At 45.5% G+C, this 17,025-nt stretch overlaps 1 protein-coding gene across 1 annotated transcript in view; it reads right to left on the bottom strand.

The window, feature by feature from the left end:
• The window catches only part of AKAP12 (A-kinase anchoring protein 12), an 80,245-nt gene extending 64,026 nt beyond the window's left edge, over positions 1–16,219 (bottom strand). The window contains exon 1 of the mRNA XM_045842835.1: positions 15,906–16,219. Within this exon, the coding sequence (XP_045698791.1) occupies positions 15,906–16,067 (162 nt within the window). The 5' untranslated portion in view covers positions 16,068–16,219. The remainder of the gene's footprint in view (positions 1–15,905) is intronic.
• Between the last annotated feature and the right edge of the window lie 806 nt (positions 16,220–17,025).

The raw sequence follows: 17,025 nt of genomic DNA, 5'->3' as shown, positions 1-17,025 counted from the left end.
ATGAGTCAACCAATGAATGCGCGACAAGCGGAACAACAGGTCAATGTTTCTCTTTTCTCTTCTCTCTCTCTCTCTCTTTAATCAATAATCAAATTTAAAACTTTTTTATAAAGAAAATGAGCTTAGCTCAGTGGATTGAGCTCAGGCTGCGAACCAAAGTGTCGCAGGTTCGATTCCCAGTCAGGGCACATGCCTGGGTTGCAGGCCACGGCCCCCCAGCAACCGCACATTGATGTTTCTCTCTCTCTCTCTTTCTCCCTCCCTTCCCTCTCTAAAAATAAATAAATAAAATCTTAAAAAAAAAGAAAATGAGCTTAAACATTGAAGCATAAGGAAACTAAAATCCAGAAAACTCATTAAAATCGTAGACTTGAAGTTGTGGAATGTCTGTCTCTGGATTCAAAAAAAAAAGAACCCAGGGAGGAGCAGCGCAGGGCTGGGCAACAGCGCACACCTGCAGGCAAGTCCTGCTGGACCAGGCCTGGGGAAGACCCGCCCTGCCCTGAGGCTGCTGCTGAAGGCTGGAAAAGGCTTCCGGGTTTCGTTTGTTTGTTTGTTTGTTTGTTTTTCATTTTGGAGGAAGGAAGAGAAGGAAGACAAAAATTTTCTGAACTTTAGTTCATGCATACCAGACACCTGTTTGTTGAAAATAAAAATGCCTATAGATCAAATGTTCGCCCGTATTTCTGCTTCAGACAGAATTCACAAAACAAAGCCCACCCACTCAAGGAATAAACTTACAGCCCGAACTACAATTATGTTTTGGACAAATAGGATCAAGATGCCATAGTCTGCATCCACCTTAGGATGCCCAAGGTGGTGGAAAACTGACTTCGGTTCTGTAGATATTTCTCTGAGGCCACACTATTGCACCACATGGAAAAAAGTATTTAAAAATTAAAAGAGCTTCCCTTTATTAACACATTCACCGAATGGAGGGAAACATACAGGAGATCAGAAGCAAACACCTAACACACCATTGGTTTGTGTCTTCTCTCCCAGCCCTCAAGGGGCACCTTGGGGAGTGGAGGGTCAGGGATGCAGAGGCCAATGGCTGGAAGCCGAAAGGGAGGACTTGGGGGGATCTACCTCCCTGCAAGCAGGGGGCCTCCCACATCACGGGGTCCCGGGGTACTTTCACCTCCTGTCTACATCTTCAGAGCCATGGCATGCAGAGAAAAATGGCTAGAACCAGGAAAACTAGTTTGTGGACTCATGTTGTGGTATATTGCACAGGATAATTAAAATTTGGGAATGAGGAAAAGATCTGAAGAAGCAGACTAGAACCAACAGGACTTTAATTTTATTTTGCAATTACAGTTCACATTCAACATTATTTTGTATTAGTTTCAGGTGTTCAACATAGTGATTAGACAATCATATGCTTTACGAAGTGACCCCCCCATAACCCCATTATTTTAAGTAACAGAACTTCTGGACGGCCTGGGTGTTGGAAAGCAGAAGGAAAAGGAGCAGTGGACCGATGGCAGCATCTGCAAGACGGGGAGGGTGCCAGCCAGAGTTCCCTTTTACGGAGAAGGAGGTGGGCAAAGGGGACAGAGAAACGCTGTTCTGGAGGCAAACCTGGCCAGTACACAGATGTACACAGGGGTCTGAGACTTGGGGAACGTGGCTGAGTGTGAAAACCCTGGAATGGGACAGAATCCCCTCCACATGACGCCTCGGCCTCAGCTGGCAAATCAGCTGGGAGGGGATCGTAAGGAAGGAAACGTGTTTAAAATGGAATAGAGCTCAACGAGGTGCAGGACGGTGGATGATGAACTGGAGGTCAGGAGGGCAGAGCAAAGCAGGAAGGAAGAAAGAACACGGTCATTGTGTATGGGCCTGGCATTCAGTGACCCCCAAATAAAGGAGAAAAATGAGTGCCGTCCATTCTCGTGTAGGTCTGTGGCCTGTCTTCCCACCCAGAGAGTGCCTACAACCCGGCATCAGCTGTCTCCAGGCCATGACAGCATGGAGAGAGTAAGGACAGAGTCTGAAACAACTAGCTGGTCAATAAAGGTGGATTGTTTGTCATTTATTTGACAGCAGACACAGTAATACCTCCTAAAACACCTATATAGGCAGAGTGCATTGGCATCTGAGTTAAATCTTCACTTTGTTGGCTCATTTAAAAAAAAGATTTTATTTATTTACTTTTAGAGAGAGGGGAAGGGATTGAGAAAGAGAGGGACAGGAATATGCAAGAGATACATCGGTCGGTTGCTTCTCACATGTCCCCAACTGGGGACCTGGCCCACAACCCAGGCATGTGCCCCTGAGTGGGAATCAAACCAGTGACCTTTTGATCTGCAGGCTGGCGCTCATTCCACTGAGCCACACCAGCCAGGTGTGTGCGCTGATTTTTAATATGAGGATGCCTCTCACCTCACAAAAGGGCTGAGCAACTGGTAAGACAGGAAAAAGCATGTACAAGTTTCCCTCAAACTGGCCTGGTCCCTGAGAGGTTCTCAAATCCAGGAGACGACTTGGTGACTTAACAGTCACTGAGAGAAGGAACTCTATTTTGTAGATTTCCCTATGAAACTGACGCTTAACACTGACGCATTTATTAGTTCATTCTCTACAGCTTTCCGCACACACAACACTGGCACATCCCTCCCACCCTCACCCGTGTCCAGTTATGGTAAAGCTTTCGGTGAGAAAGAGCACAGGAAGTCACATTGAAGAAAGGGGTCAATAAGTGGGCCTACAGAACTTGATGTGTATGTATGCCAGTTTAAAAATAAACCATTTTAGTTAATATTTATTATGAAGGAGGAACTTAACCTGGACTGCGTGCCTAGATCAAGTGACTCCTGCTTATAGGGGCTAACGCCCTTTTAATCTTAAAAGGAAAGCCCTACAGTGACTTTAAGGTTTTACAGAGGAGCAGCTTCCTTAAAAACTTAGCTTCGTTGCAATCCCAGAATACAGTTATTTGCTTTGATCGGGCTCAAGGAAAAAAACACATCAGTGTTTCTCTCAACTTCTTATCCGAGGCCGAAATAAGCCAGCTGCTCAGCTCATAGCAAAGGAATCATAAGCTTTGGGGATTTTTCCTTCTGCATGACCATAAAAAGCAACAAACGGGTGACATTTCCCTTTACTCTTATTTGCCAGAGGAAGGATTTGCAACTCCATTCAAGAAGGCTCTGTTTCGACCTTTCCCAATCTTCCTTCAAGTGCACAAACAGTTACAATACCTCTAGTATGCACTGCAGGAGCTGGAAAGAGTCTGAGGAACACAATAATTTACAGCATTTAACTCCACAGTAGTCTAATTGTCTTTGGCCCCAGAAAATAGGGTTAAGGGAAACTATGAAGGCATAACATGGCTTGCACTGGGATGTTTAGCCCTAAGAGCACTTAATTAAGTGCCATAGAAATTGAGTCTATAAACAGTTATTAGACTTACTGCAGCCTGCAAATACAATGAAATTGACCCAAAGTATACTCCATCCCCCAAATTTTAATGATCCTTATTGTTTCCTCCATTTTCTACTTCTTTCTCTCACCCTCCCCAAACGTATCATCAAGTTTAGATGTAAATGACATATTTCATTTCAAGGTGATGTGAGGCATTCCTCAAATAATGTACATTTCGAAGTTGGGACATATTCCTCCATATTTCCATTTACTCTCTTAAGCCAGACAGCAAGAATCTTTCTACAAGTTGTTAATTTAAAAATTAGGTATATAAAAAATACAATCATTTTTATATGAATGAAATGAAAATCTAACCTCCTTGCCCCGCCTCCACAAAAACAAATCTCCTTAATATCTCAGAATTATTCTCTGTCTCATATTGGAAATAAAAAGTTAAGTTTGAAGTCCCCACCTACATCCCAACAGATGTCGATGTGGGTTCCAATGAATTGTTGGTCTCCCATTGCCAATCACAAGAGATGCAGAAGTCACACCCTAGTACCCAGAACTGTCCACAGCACAGAGCCACAAACTAGCTACCTCTCTCTCTGAGTTTCTTACTCGCTATTCTAGGTGTGCTCCCCTCCCTGGCCTGGCATTTCCTAGTTGTATTTGGGTGAAATGCGTACTGTCTGTCCCCTTTTGGAGAGGCATAATTAATACCAACATCGGAAAGGTTCTGCAAAGTCCTGCAGTTAGCATTTTCCCTAGACTATTTTTCACTCAGTATCTCTCCCAGTATCATGAGGCTCACTTTCTTACTATTTGAAATGTTACTTTCTTGCTTCCTCTCAAGTATCTCATCCTTCAAAAATTCACCATAAATTCCATTCCTCCTGTCTCAGCTCAGGCCACTGTGAGGAACTACCACACACTGGGTGACTTAGACAGCATGGACTTCTCACAATTAGGGAGGCTGGGAGTCCATCACGGCCAGGACTGATTTGGTTCCTGGTGAGAGGGCTCTCCCCGGTTTGCTGAAGGCACTCTCTGATTGCAAGAGAAGCTCTTCTGTGTCCTTCCTTATAAGGACACTGATCCCAGGACGAGGTCCCACCCTCATGACCTAATCACCTTTCCAAGACCCAGTCTCCAAATACCAGCACATCCAGGGTTAGTTTCCACATGTGAATTTAGGGGGCAGAGGGGCACATGCATTCAGCTTATGGCATCCTCGACGCCACCTTTCCTAGTAGTATACCAGCACGTGCTCTCTCTCCTGCCTTTGGGATCTGTCGTGTTCATGCCTCGTGTTCAGCTCTTGGCTGAAACTCACCCCAAAATGTGGTTTCCACAAGTTTGCTAAACCCTCAATAGACTGTGAGCACTAAGGTCAAAGGTAGTTAGAGGTAATTCAGCACCTAACACCTGTCGGAACAAAAGAGGATCCTCAGTGCACTCCAAATGAACTCTCTTAATTTTCCTTTTTCTTCCTAAATACACTCTGCCTATTTCCTCTTTAAATAATTTTTATTCCAAGATCATGCAATTAAGAAAAACCCTAGCGGTCACATCTGTGATTTTCTAGTCCCCAATCCACTGCCCTCATGTTCTATTTCTGCTGTGGGGAGTGCAGGCACAGATGGGGGACGGGGAATCTGTTCCTTTCATCTGGCCCTCCCGGAGGCTGCAAGAGCCTCTAGTCACCTCATTTGCCTAAGACTAAAGCACCCTGGGTAACGAGCAGGGAGCAGGACCACAGCCACGGCTTGGGAAACTTGCTCTGACAAACGTAGTACTTTCAACCATGACCTACTTCCCTGAATACTTGAGCATTCTCTGCATTCCTCCCTGTCACAGAGGACTCTTTCACAGGCACAGCTCCAAAGTGACTCGAAACCTCTTGACACTGCTTCAGTGCTAGATAATATTGCAGGTCCTCTTTGGTCACTACAGAATCTCCCGTTATAGGACCAAAAAAACACACACAAAAAAAAACCCAAAAAATCAATGTACCTTGAATAAGTATCAAAAGAATAAGCAATCTCCATTTTCATCCAAATAAAACAAATTTTCTACATCATAAATAAAACAGAAACAGATCTAAAACTGCCATCAAATTGAATTTAAACTCCTGAAGGCTTTACATGGAAAATAAATAGATATTAAAACTAATGACCTGGGTTTGGGTCCCCATTACTAACTGCCAACTGTTTTTTGTTTTTTGTGTGTGTTTTTTTGCTTAAATTTTATACACTAGGTCTCATCAGGATTGGAGAAAAGGTCTTAATAATCGGGACTGGTTTTAGCAAACCTCAGATGGGACACTTTTCACTGCTTTTCAGTAACTCAATTCATATAAAACAGAGCAGAACAAGGACAGAATTTTCCATTTAAATATTTACGTTAGCACTATAGGAGTCAGGAACTGATGTCTAAATATTGGTTAAATGTGTCATTTCTGAAATAATTCAGAAAAATTCATCACAGACAGACTGGCTAATTCTTAGAAATTCCCTGTAGATTATAATCCTATCCCCTGCCCCCATGTATACAGCACTGTACACCAATTATAAATTTAACATAGATAGGCCGCACCTAGGACTGAGCTTTGCATAGCATTCAATATGCCACTGGTGTGGATAAGACTTTTTTACACACATACCCAAGTAAAGGGCACATTCAAACAGAAGTTTCTTAAGAGGCATTCTATAAGAGTGCGCTAATTTAGTGAAAAATTATCATCCAGAATCAAAAAGATTAATAAGCCATCAAATCTGTCCAAATCTTATTTAATGCATCACAACAACACGTACGTGAGAGAGAAAGGAAAATCACCAGGGATGAAATGGCGCGAGTCTCCCGCCAGGATGGCCAGCGTCTGGGAGTGAGGGCAGAAACGAGACCGTGCAGCAGACAAAACCCAGGGCCAGCAACGGCTCAATTCAATAAGCAATCATGTGCTCTGACAGAATGAAAAACAACAAACCGTAATTCGTCCTCTGAACGAAAGACCAAAGGGCAGACGCTGGCCATGGAAAGAATTGCAAAGAAGAAAGATGATAAATAAAGACAGACATTTCCCAAGCTGCCCAGTTTCTTCGCCGACAAATGGAAGGGACGTGAGTCAACCATCAGGCTCTTTCATTTTTACGGGAACGCAGACGTGCTGGGGTCAACGGTCACTGCGGCCCGATGACGCAGCGATCTAATAGCTGTTGAATCCAGCGCCATCTGTTTCATCATCTTAATCTTCACTTTGGGTTCCACCTTCTCCATAGACACCACCGATGGCTCCTTCAGTGCCGTCGTCTCGCATTCTGTGACACGTGACCCTCCGCCCTGATCCAGCGCCCGGCACCCCACCAGCCTGGGTTGTCCCCGATGCCCGTGGTCTCTGCTCCGACGCACGCCACTGTTAGAGAAATGGTACTGATCTCACGGATGCCCTCTGTCCTTACCTGCAGGGTCTGCCGCAAACCCCTTCCTTTTGAAATGCGTTACTATCAAGCGATGCCCTCCCTTCTAAAGAGAAAGCATTGCTGGCACGGTTGGATACTCAGCAGTGGGTCATCAGTAGATCGTTAAAGCCAACCTCGAGAGGGGGACGCTCCTGTCTGACTAGTGGAGAAACGCAGGTACTCCGCTTTCCAACTTCGGCAATCTTGGTTATTTCTGACTGCCCCCAAGTGCCGTCTATATTCCCTGCCCCCTGCTAATCAATATCTGACACACACACACATCTACCACACTGCGGAGATGTCTGCCACGCGACTTTCCAGTCTCACACCCCCTGCACTCTCCTGCAGACGTCCCTCGGTCACGTGGGAGGTGGTCTCCCAGCAGGGTACCAGCCCCCCAGGCCGCATTTCTCTCTCTCTGCATGGTTTTCTACCGCAAACCTTCACTGGCTCTCGGTTACCCGCGCAGCTCTTACCACGACCAACCGGCTGCAACTCTATTCATCGCGCTCTTTCTGCGATTCCCTTACAATCATTCAGCCCTTAATATGTCATGTACTTTCTGGCCTCCCGACTAATGGCCTTTTATCTGTCTGCAACACTTTCCGAAATGCTCTTCTTTCTCCAGCAGTTAGCCGGACAATTCACTGAGCAGACAGAGGAGTACCAACTAATGGCAATTGTTCTGTTGTTCCTCCAACTCACTCCAGTCTTTGTTATTATTGACTATTTCCTCTAGTGGGACTCTATCAACTCACCCGGATGATGAGATTTGAAAGGGCAGTGCTGTGTGGTCTTATTTCTTTATCTCCCAAAGCATCTAGACTGGCGCCTTTCATATTGTAAGTGGTTGAGAGATGCTGAATTTAATCAACTATTTTTATTGCATAATGTTATTACATATCAAGAAAACAAGTTTATAAGATGACACCTGCTTCCCACTTATTTTACATTTTGTATATATATATATATATATATATTTACCATGAGGGACCAGGGTAACACCTCATATGTAGAATATGAAAGTATTTCAAACTGCATATTTGCTATTATAATTGACTAGATTTTTAGCCATTCCCTTAATGCTTTTTTTGAAGACTTATTTGTTTATTTATTTACTTTTAGAGAGAGGGAAAAGGAGGGAGACAGACAGACAGACAGAGAGAAACATCAATGTGTGGTTGCCTCTAGCACACCCCTAATGGGGACCTGGCCCACAACCCAGGCATGTGCCCTGGCTAGGAATCGAACCAACAACCCTTTGATTCGCAGGCCAGTGCTCAATCCACTGAACCACGCTCCGTTAGGGCTTTTAACTTACTGCACAAAAACAGCACGAATTTTTTAAAGTAAAACAAAATCAATAAACAGATGAATGCATATATGGAGTTTTAACAGGAGAGACTATTTAATCAGTGGAACAATAGGTAACTGTATGGAAAATGAATTTAGATTTCTCCCTCTAAACATAAAATCATCAAATTTCTAGTGGATTAAAGAGCTAAATATATGAAAGGGAAAACATTCATTTTTTTTTTTAGGGCTGAGCTCTGGAATCCTCTCTTCGTCTCCACGGTTCCTAACACGGTTCCCACAGCCTAGAAACCAGTAAATAAATGTTTACAGAATCACAACTGAACAGGGACAAGTGTGGGGAAAGGTGAGGTTTTACGATCTCACCACAGATTTTTGGGGCAGCCCAATGCCATATAGTACCCTCAGCTGCCGTCTGCTTTCCTAGCACAAAAGAAGTTGCAAACTGATCAGAGAGGGAAAAGGTTCGAGAGCCAATCAGGTGGAAGCGAAACGGTGAACAAGGACACGGAGCTGCTTCTCGCTCGGGAAGCGCAATAGCACTGGGTTCAACACCTCCTCACCCAGGACAGCACCTTCTTTTCAGGGAAGGCTCTCCCGCAGCACACATATGCAATACAGGAGGATACAGGGCTGGAACTATGTAGGAGAAATATTTTTATTTTCTCCTGAAGATGTGAGAAGGAAAATGCCTAACAACTTGTCCAACATCCTCTGAAACCCTCTCTCCCACCCACACTAGCTCCAACCTCCGTCAGTCTGTGCTGCTGTCACCGAGGCCTGGACCGCCTGGCCCCGGCCCTCCATCAGCCCCTACACCCCATGTCCCTTCTTAAGGCAACGGTGGCCACACCGGGCCAACCAGAATACCAAAGAGCACTGAGGCTACAGAAGCTCAGACCTCCGCCTGCCGGGCTTTCTGATTCAGTGCTCCTAGGGTGGGCCCACGGGTGTCTTTCAAAAGCCCCCAGATGATGGAATTGCACAACCAGGTTTGGGAACCAGGGAAAATCGAATCTCTCACTATTCCCACGATTTGCAACATCTGCATATCAGAAAGAGCAGAGCGGCCCATGGGTTGCAGTAACCTCCCCTTCTTAAATTGTGGCTTCTCTCGTTTACTACCCAAACATAACACTACCATTTTATTATAACTGGTTAAGGTTAGACAGAATGAAATTACAGGGTTTCTTCTCATTTTTTTTTAAATATCATGGAGAAGCTGTAGGGAAGACAAAAACATTTGACCTTGAATGAATACTTGTATTAAGAGAAGCCTGAGAGTCTGGGAAAGATCCTGAAGTTTCCAGAGCGTTGAACACCTCCGTTTTTCTGGGAAAACGGATTTATTCCAGTTAACCGAGCCAGGACACCATTTGTTAAGAGAATCAGAGCGGACGAAGCCCAGGGGAAAAGGATTTCTGCGGCCCCCGACCCCCGTTTCCAACATTTCATGGATCCTAAGGATGAAGAAATTCCTGGCAACGAGATTTCAGATTGTTCCCAGAGGGGAAATTTTTAAATTGAGAGCCGAAGAAGTAGGTCATTGTCTAAGCACATAAATTTGAAGACAGTTTACTAATTTGGGGGAAAAAAAAGAAATAAAGAAGAGCAGTCCCTCAGCTGTCTCTGTGTTCTTAAACTTGCTTTTCCCCGATTTGGAGTCATTTCTGGGGGAGAAAAAGTCTTTAAAAATTAATCAACTGTAAAATAAACCATCGCCTTTAATGCTCCGAAAGCCAGTCTGGTTCACGACTGGGTGGCCGACACATATGACAAGGCACTCAACCTCGTAACCAAACATGCACCAAGGACATTCAGGTGCCCGCAGACTGGTGCAGAGTGGCCGATGCGAGACAATCCGCCGTCCCCCAAGGGAAGGCGCTGGGAAGCAGGTGCTGCCCCACACAGAGGAGGGACGCAAAGTGGTGGAATCTCTTTGGAAAGGGAGATGTAGCAAGGGCTCTCAAAACTGTAAATAAACAGAAATCCTTTGATCCAGCAATTCTGCTTCAGAAATCTACCCTAAAGGTACATTTGCACACACACATAGATATCTGAACTAGGATATTATCCCCTGGGTCAATTTCATATAGCAAAAGCCTAGGGAAATGTAAATAGATTTATATTTACTTATAAATCATTATGGTTGGTTAAATCATTATGGTATTTCAACCCATAAAGGAGGAATTTATATATGTAGCCATTAATAAAAATAGGAGTAGATCTTTACATTCTGTTATGAAAAGATATCCAAAACCCAAGGTAACCGAATATATGTAACATGATCTTATTTGTTAAAGATGGAACTATTTTTATTTGTAGCCTTGCCCATGCATAAAGTTTTTGAAAGAACAAGCAAAAACCACCAACACTGATTTCAAACTATTGTCACTGGCAAGTACGTGAGGGATCCGAAAGAACAGGGGACCTGCATTTTCACTGCACTCTACAAACTGAGCTTCTCAACCATTAACATTTAAAAAAAAATAAACATTAAATGAATCCTGTTATGCAATACCTGTAAATAAAAAATCATTTCAATAAAAGTAAACAAATGCTTCTGATCATCTTGTATAATCTTTACGACTCAAAAATGATGTCAGAGCTACAGTCATCTTTAAGTAAACTTCATCAGACGTGGTAACAAACATGAAGGCACATGTGGCTGGAACTAGTAGTTACTGACATCTTCACCCCAGTCCTTTCCCTAGATGTGCTTACGGGCAGGACACAAAGGGACGATCATAGGTACCAACTCCTACCCTTACTCACATTCCCCAACTCGGTGCTAATTTGCAGGAACAATGGCCCCAAAACTAAGTAGATACATCAACCGATTTATAAATTTTTCAAGAATGTATTAAAAATACACATAGTGCTTCTCCCTTCCAAACCCAGCTCTTTCCCCCATATTTTTTCACCATATTATTTTTAAATTAAACTTATTCTAAATTGTAAACTTTGGGGGGGGGTTACAAGAGAACTAGGAATTGGGTTCAAGGAGACTCTGGGTTTTTTCATGAGCTAAAAGCACTGACTGTCTTTTTCTCAGAATGCGGAGTGCTGTAAATTCTAATCCCTCACTTCATGGATGGCGATGGCACATACAGGTCAAGGATAAGTCCCACTGAGTTTGATTCTCCTCTCTTTGGTGTTCTACAGCACTGCATACGTGTGAAAGCTGATGGCAAAAAAGAAAAAGCAATTCCATTCCACCCTTTAAAATAACACATTTTATTTCCATTTTATTAATTATCCCATAAGATGTCGAACTAGAATGAGCCTTCTCGCATCAGTTTAAAGCTGTCCAGGCACAGAGCTCAGTCGACAAACTTAACTCAAAAGGATGCACAGTCGAGGTCCGTGGCTCGTAGAGGGGTGCCTTTCAAGGAGAAATCCCTACTGATTTCATACAGCTACCGGCGTAAAAGGCTGTATCAAATTTAAGCCCTGGCTGGCGTAGCTCAGTGGGTTGAGCGCGGGCTGCGAACCAAAAGGCTGTATCAGATTCAAAAGAAAGCCCTGCGGCCCCCACAGGCTGTGGCTGCCCTAAATGACCATCCTCACACCTGTATCTTCAATTCTGGGGCTGTGTTCCAATCAGATAGCGGCACCGCTTATAATCTAAGGGACATCCCTAAGAATACAGGTAGCCACACACATAAATGTCCTACTGTCTTAACAAACATGCAATTCTCCCCTCATCATCTTAAATTCTGGCCCTTTTAGTGGAGAACCAGTGACATCATCACATTAAAGCCACCTTCGGTCTCCATTCCCGTCCTGTAAACAGAGGGCAAGTGAGAGAAGGAAGCACCCACCCCTTAGGCTGGAAGAGGAATTACGAAATGCACTTGGTCAACTCAATCGTCCGCTTTAATGCATGAAAGGCAAAGATCCTTCAGTCTACTCATCAGATGATGGATTCTTCTACTTGAGTGCATGTTTACGTTTTGGTGACTCAGCTCTTGGATAATCAAATGGAACCACAGCTTGAAGGATCAACGAAAGTCCCCAGAACCGCACCTGCCAGGGACACTGGCCTCACACTGTTGCAACTGACCACTGTTCCATTTCTAGCTCCAAAGTCACTGATTGAGCAGAAAACACAGAAAAGCTAATTTAGAGGATTATGACTGTCTGGACTTAGCCTGGAACTTGACTCCAGAATCAAGATTTGCCAGAGACATGGAAGTAAATTTGTCAATTCTACCCAATATACGCCACCCCATATTGCCAGCTGATTTAAAACACTCTTTGGAAGGCAAATTTTAAAGCAGATGACTGAGGGTTACTGAGGTTTTATTTACTACATGTGTTTGGCCGTCTAATACTCCTCTCCCTGCAATGGCCAAAATAGCCAAGACTCAACATTAAACCTGGAAAATAACTGATCAATCCATTTTCTCCCAGAATTCACATATTAAAGCTGTAAAAGATCGACTGGAAGATAAGGTACCTCCCTGTTTACTGAAAAATACCACAGATCAAAAACAAGACTTCTTCATCTAAATGTTAGGCTTGAGTAATTGAGTTTGATCTGATAGGAGTAATAACTCAGTGTAACATCTTTTGATGTGTGAGCACCGACTCGGTAACTGGTAACTGAAATTAGCAGAGAAAAGTCAAAGCTGGACTGCTAAATAGGCACGATGCATGATACGAGTGTCATTTAGATGGGAGAAAAAATCTGCTAACAGCCTTTAGTTAATGATCAGCATTCTCCTAGTGGGAAGGGAATGATGCATGAGTCTAAACCTCCTCAAATGCCCACAGACCCAAACAAGAAAGCTCAAGATGCAATTCATGACTAATTCAATGCATTGAAGTGGTCTCATTTGAGCCACTTGCATATTTGTGGCCAATATATTTGTCTACTTGAGATTAAAGGCAATTCGAAATTGCCTAGCATGCCACACTTTCTGGTGAAATAGAAAACAAAATCCCCAAATCTGAATTTTTGCCAAAATATTCACTAGATCTATTAATAACCGAACGGACTGACTTGACGTAATCACCGTCTTGATACGTAAGATGGATGATGATGAGAAGGTCAAAGGTTAAACTGTAAACAAATGAGATGGGCCAGGGCATTCCCCACTGTGATAGTCTTCAGTCAGAACCAGGGAGCCAGTACCAACCCTTCCTAGGAGGCTGCTATGTGCCAGGCAGCGGGACACACCTGGGGAAACACCTGTTACAAAGAAAACAGATATGGCTCCTGCCCTGGTGAAACCTTAAGACTAGCTGGAAAAACACTTCCTAGTCAAGTCAGCAAACCCACCAATGGGGAAACTGCCGGGAAGGAGAGCCCACGGAGTGGTGAGAGCCTAGAATGGCAGATGGGATTACTCAGAGGTCAGGAACCGGAGCTGAACAGGCTGAGGGGGGGAGGCATGTGCTGAGTCATCCTCAATGGGAGAGAGTTCTTTCCAAAATACGTAGGTCCTCAGAACCTGAGAGATGAATCTGGCTAATTGAAATGGGAAACTACACATCTTCCAAGGCTACATGTAAGTGTATTGATTGCTTCCAAATTGATAACTGGGCAGAATGCCAAAAAGTTCAGTGATATTCTGGATGTCACTTAAGTCATTTTTTTTTAAAGGACATCATGTGGCTGTTTCAAGACGGTGGTGGCCAGGAAAGAGGGAGAAGACAATGGAAGAAGGACATAAAGAGAAGAGAATCAGAAGATGGAGCCCTGGGGGGGTAATGCAGTTGTTTAGAACCGAATGTCATCCTGAGAGGCCACAGTTGTGGGTTTGTTCCCTGGTCGGGGCACACACAAGAATCCACCAATCAGTGCATAAATACGTGGAACAAATTGATGTTTCTCTTTCCTCCTTCCTCTCTCTCTCTCAAAAAAAAAAATCAATAAATTTTAAAAAAGAAAGCGGAAGGAATATCTTTAAATGAACAAATCTGAAGTGTGTTGGGATGAGAGTACCATATTTCCCTGTGAACTGTTAATAAGAAAACCTAGGCGTAGTATCAGCCAAGGGAAAAAAAATGAACCTGACTGTAAGCTTTGAGCAATTACACATTAAAGCTACTTTCATTACTGGACTGTAAATACTGCTTATACAACCATTGGACAGTCGTTGGCATGAAAAAGTGATGTACGGTAAGTATTAAAGTGTGATTCAGACCTCCAAAGAACAGTACATTCCTTAGGCCCAAGGAGCACCTTGGGCACCTCTTAGAAAATGTAGATACACCAGGCAGTTAGTACTGGTTAGTATCTACAGCTGTGGGGACCATGGTTTTTTGTTTGTTTGTTTGTTTAAGATTTTATTTATTTGTTTTTAGAGAGAGGGGAAGGGATGGAGAGACAGAGGGAGAGAAACAGCGATTGGCTGCCTCTTGAACAACCAGGGACCTGGTCTGCAACCCAGGCATGTGCCCTGACCAGGGACCAAACTGGCAACCTTTTGGTTCACAGGCCAGGGCTCAATCCACTGAGCCACACGGGCCAGGGTGGGGCCATGGGTTTTACAAGTGCTTGTAAATTGAAGACTAAAGGTAATCTAGTTTTTAAGGGCAGCTGCAACCCAGACTAGACTGGGGCAGCTAAAGAGGTCAAGACAATGAGGTCATGGTTCTGTGAAATTTACCTAGATTTCAGCTTATTTTTTCCCCTATATTCTTACCTATGCATTAACATACATTACACATCTATACCTTCTGAGATAACTCTTAAAGATCCTCATATAATCTGCATACTCAAATTCTACACATGGATTAAAAAAACATTAACTAGGATTGTTCACATCTTTCTATAAGGATATCATAAAACAGATAGGGTGAGGCTTTGCTAATGAACGCACACGCTGGAAAATGGATCTAAAATTCAGACTTGAACAAGTACAAACTTGGCTGCTGTAGTGTCCAAGAAGATATATTTCAGCCTTGAAGACTTGAGACTATAAAATGCAAATTTCCTAGCAGGTTCAGCACTACCTCCAGAGACAAGAATACAGGGAATGCTCGTCTATGCCGGATCGCATCCTTTGAGAACTTCTAACTACTCCTCCAGTATTTGTTTATCCAAACGAGTCCATAGGCAATGCACTGAGCGAAAAGGAAGACGCTGCCCTGTTTGTGAAACCTGTCATTCCTTTCGGAATGCAGCGTCTGCCCAGGTTTTCTTTGGCTGCGAGCGAGCTACACCCTAGGCTTTCTCTGCATCAGGAAGGCGGTGTCTGCTCCAGCCCTGCCGCAGGAGGACTGGGTACCAAACCCAGGTCGCTCCAGGCACAGCTAAGTAGCAAGAACCGTACGGGGTGGGGATCCCACGAGTCACCCGATCGCCAGGCTACTACACTGGCCCTGGCCAAGCAGATGACTTTCCGCATCTGGGAGAAAGCGGGGCCAGGGCTCAAGACTCAGCCCAGGATCAGTTCTCCACAGATTCCCTAGCCCAGGCGTCTCGGGTGGGGTCGCTACCACCGGAAGAGTGTGGAGAAAGGCTCGGTTAGCGGCGCGCAGGGCCAGGATTTTATGACTGCGGATGGCGCAGTCGCCTCCCCCGGAGACCCGCGACAAAGATGTGAGACCCCGCCACGCTCGCCGCCGCTTAGGTCTTGCCCCGGCGCAAAAACAGAGAGAGAGAGAAAGAAGAAACCCCGAAAAGAGGGGTTTGTGCGCACGAGTTTACAGATGGGCTGGACGGGGCCGGGAAGTTCTGGCAGGCAGAAATCAGAGGAATTCCCCCACCCCCGCCTCCTCGCGGCAGGTGGCCCCGCGCTCCGGTACCTTGGTGGCGGGGTCCGCGGCCGCGATGGCCGGGTCCTCCAGAGCTCCAGGCGCCGCCTCTGCTGCGGGGCTACCGCCGCTGGGCTCCGGCTCGGCAGGCGTCCGGCTCCCCGCCTCCGGCTGCTCCGGGCTCCGCTGCTCGGTCGAGCTCCCAGCACCCATGTCTTCTCTGCAGTTCTCCCGCGCCCAGCCACCGGGTTACGCCTTCTCCAAATCGCAGGGACGCCGGGCAGAGCCAGAAGCCGTGCGCCCGCGAGGTCCCAAGAGCGCCTTCCTCTCTCGCTCCTCCTCCGAACGCGCCCAGACTGCGAATGCAGGAGACGCGCTCGCGGCAAACTCCTTAAAAGAAAAAAAAAAAAAAAGCCACCTCTTTGCCTCCTCCTCCTCCCCCTTGTTTTTCCCTCGCTTCATCACATGAGCACAGCCCAGACACGCCTTTCAGCAGCATCTCCCCCCAGGCTGCTAAGACCCGAGGCGCTGCAAGAGCCGCGCGCAGAGGTCCAGGCGAGCAACCCCCAGGGCGCCTCCGGTTCAGAAATGGGGACCAGACCTGGGGGACGACCCAGGATTGTCGGTGGTGAGGGGACGGGAGGCAGAAAGCCTCTGGGGAGACTGGATTAGCCCGGGTTTATTAAATGATAGATACCCCGAGGCAGAAGCTTCTGCTGCGACTGACTTTCAACTCGCCCAGAAGCGACCCCAAAGCCCCATTTGCTTTGCTTCAAATTGCGTGACTCGAAACGTTTGTTCCTGCCTCCTCCCCATTAGCTGGAGAAAGGCAAGCGCTCCTTGGCTCCTCCGTAGTCGGACCATATTAGGACACCTCGCGTGGCCAGCAGCAGGGAACCGAGGGGTTAATGCAGTCAGGCCACGGATGAGGTGGACCAGGCGGCCCCACGCTCTCCTATCATCCGGAACAGTGATGTCAGGCGATGTCATCAGCAACACTGGCCGCCCTCCTGCCCTGGGGAATTTGGGGAAATGAGACGGGCTACTGGAAATGAGGGCCTGGTGCTGGAGGTCCAGGCCACTTCTGCCTGCGCCATGCTGGGCCGTGATGGGATAGATCTGTTCCTTTGCATCAGTGTTTCTCCACAGATAAGGGCTCTAAATAGTATCA

Source organism: Phyllostomus hastatus, unplaced genomic scaffold, assembly GCF_019186645.2.
Source record: "Phyllostomus hastatus isolate PE091 unplaced genomic scaffold, TTU_PhHast_1.1 phas_contig_40, whole genome shotgun sequence".
NCBI classification, from domain to species: Eukaryota; Metazoa; Chordata; class Mammalia; order Chiroptera; family Phyllostomidae; genus Phyllostomus; species Phyllostomus hastatus.
Note: the sequence above shows the minus strand (reverse complement) of the source record. Positions and strands in the feature narration are given on the sequence as shown.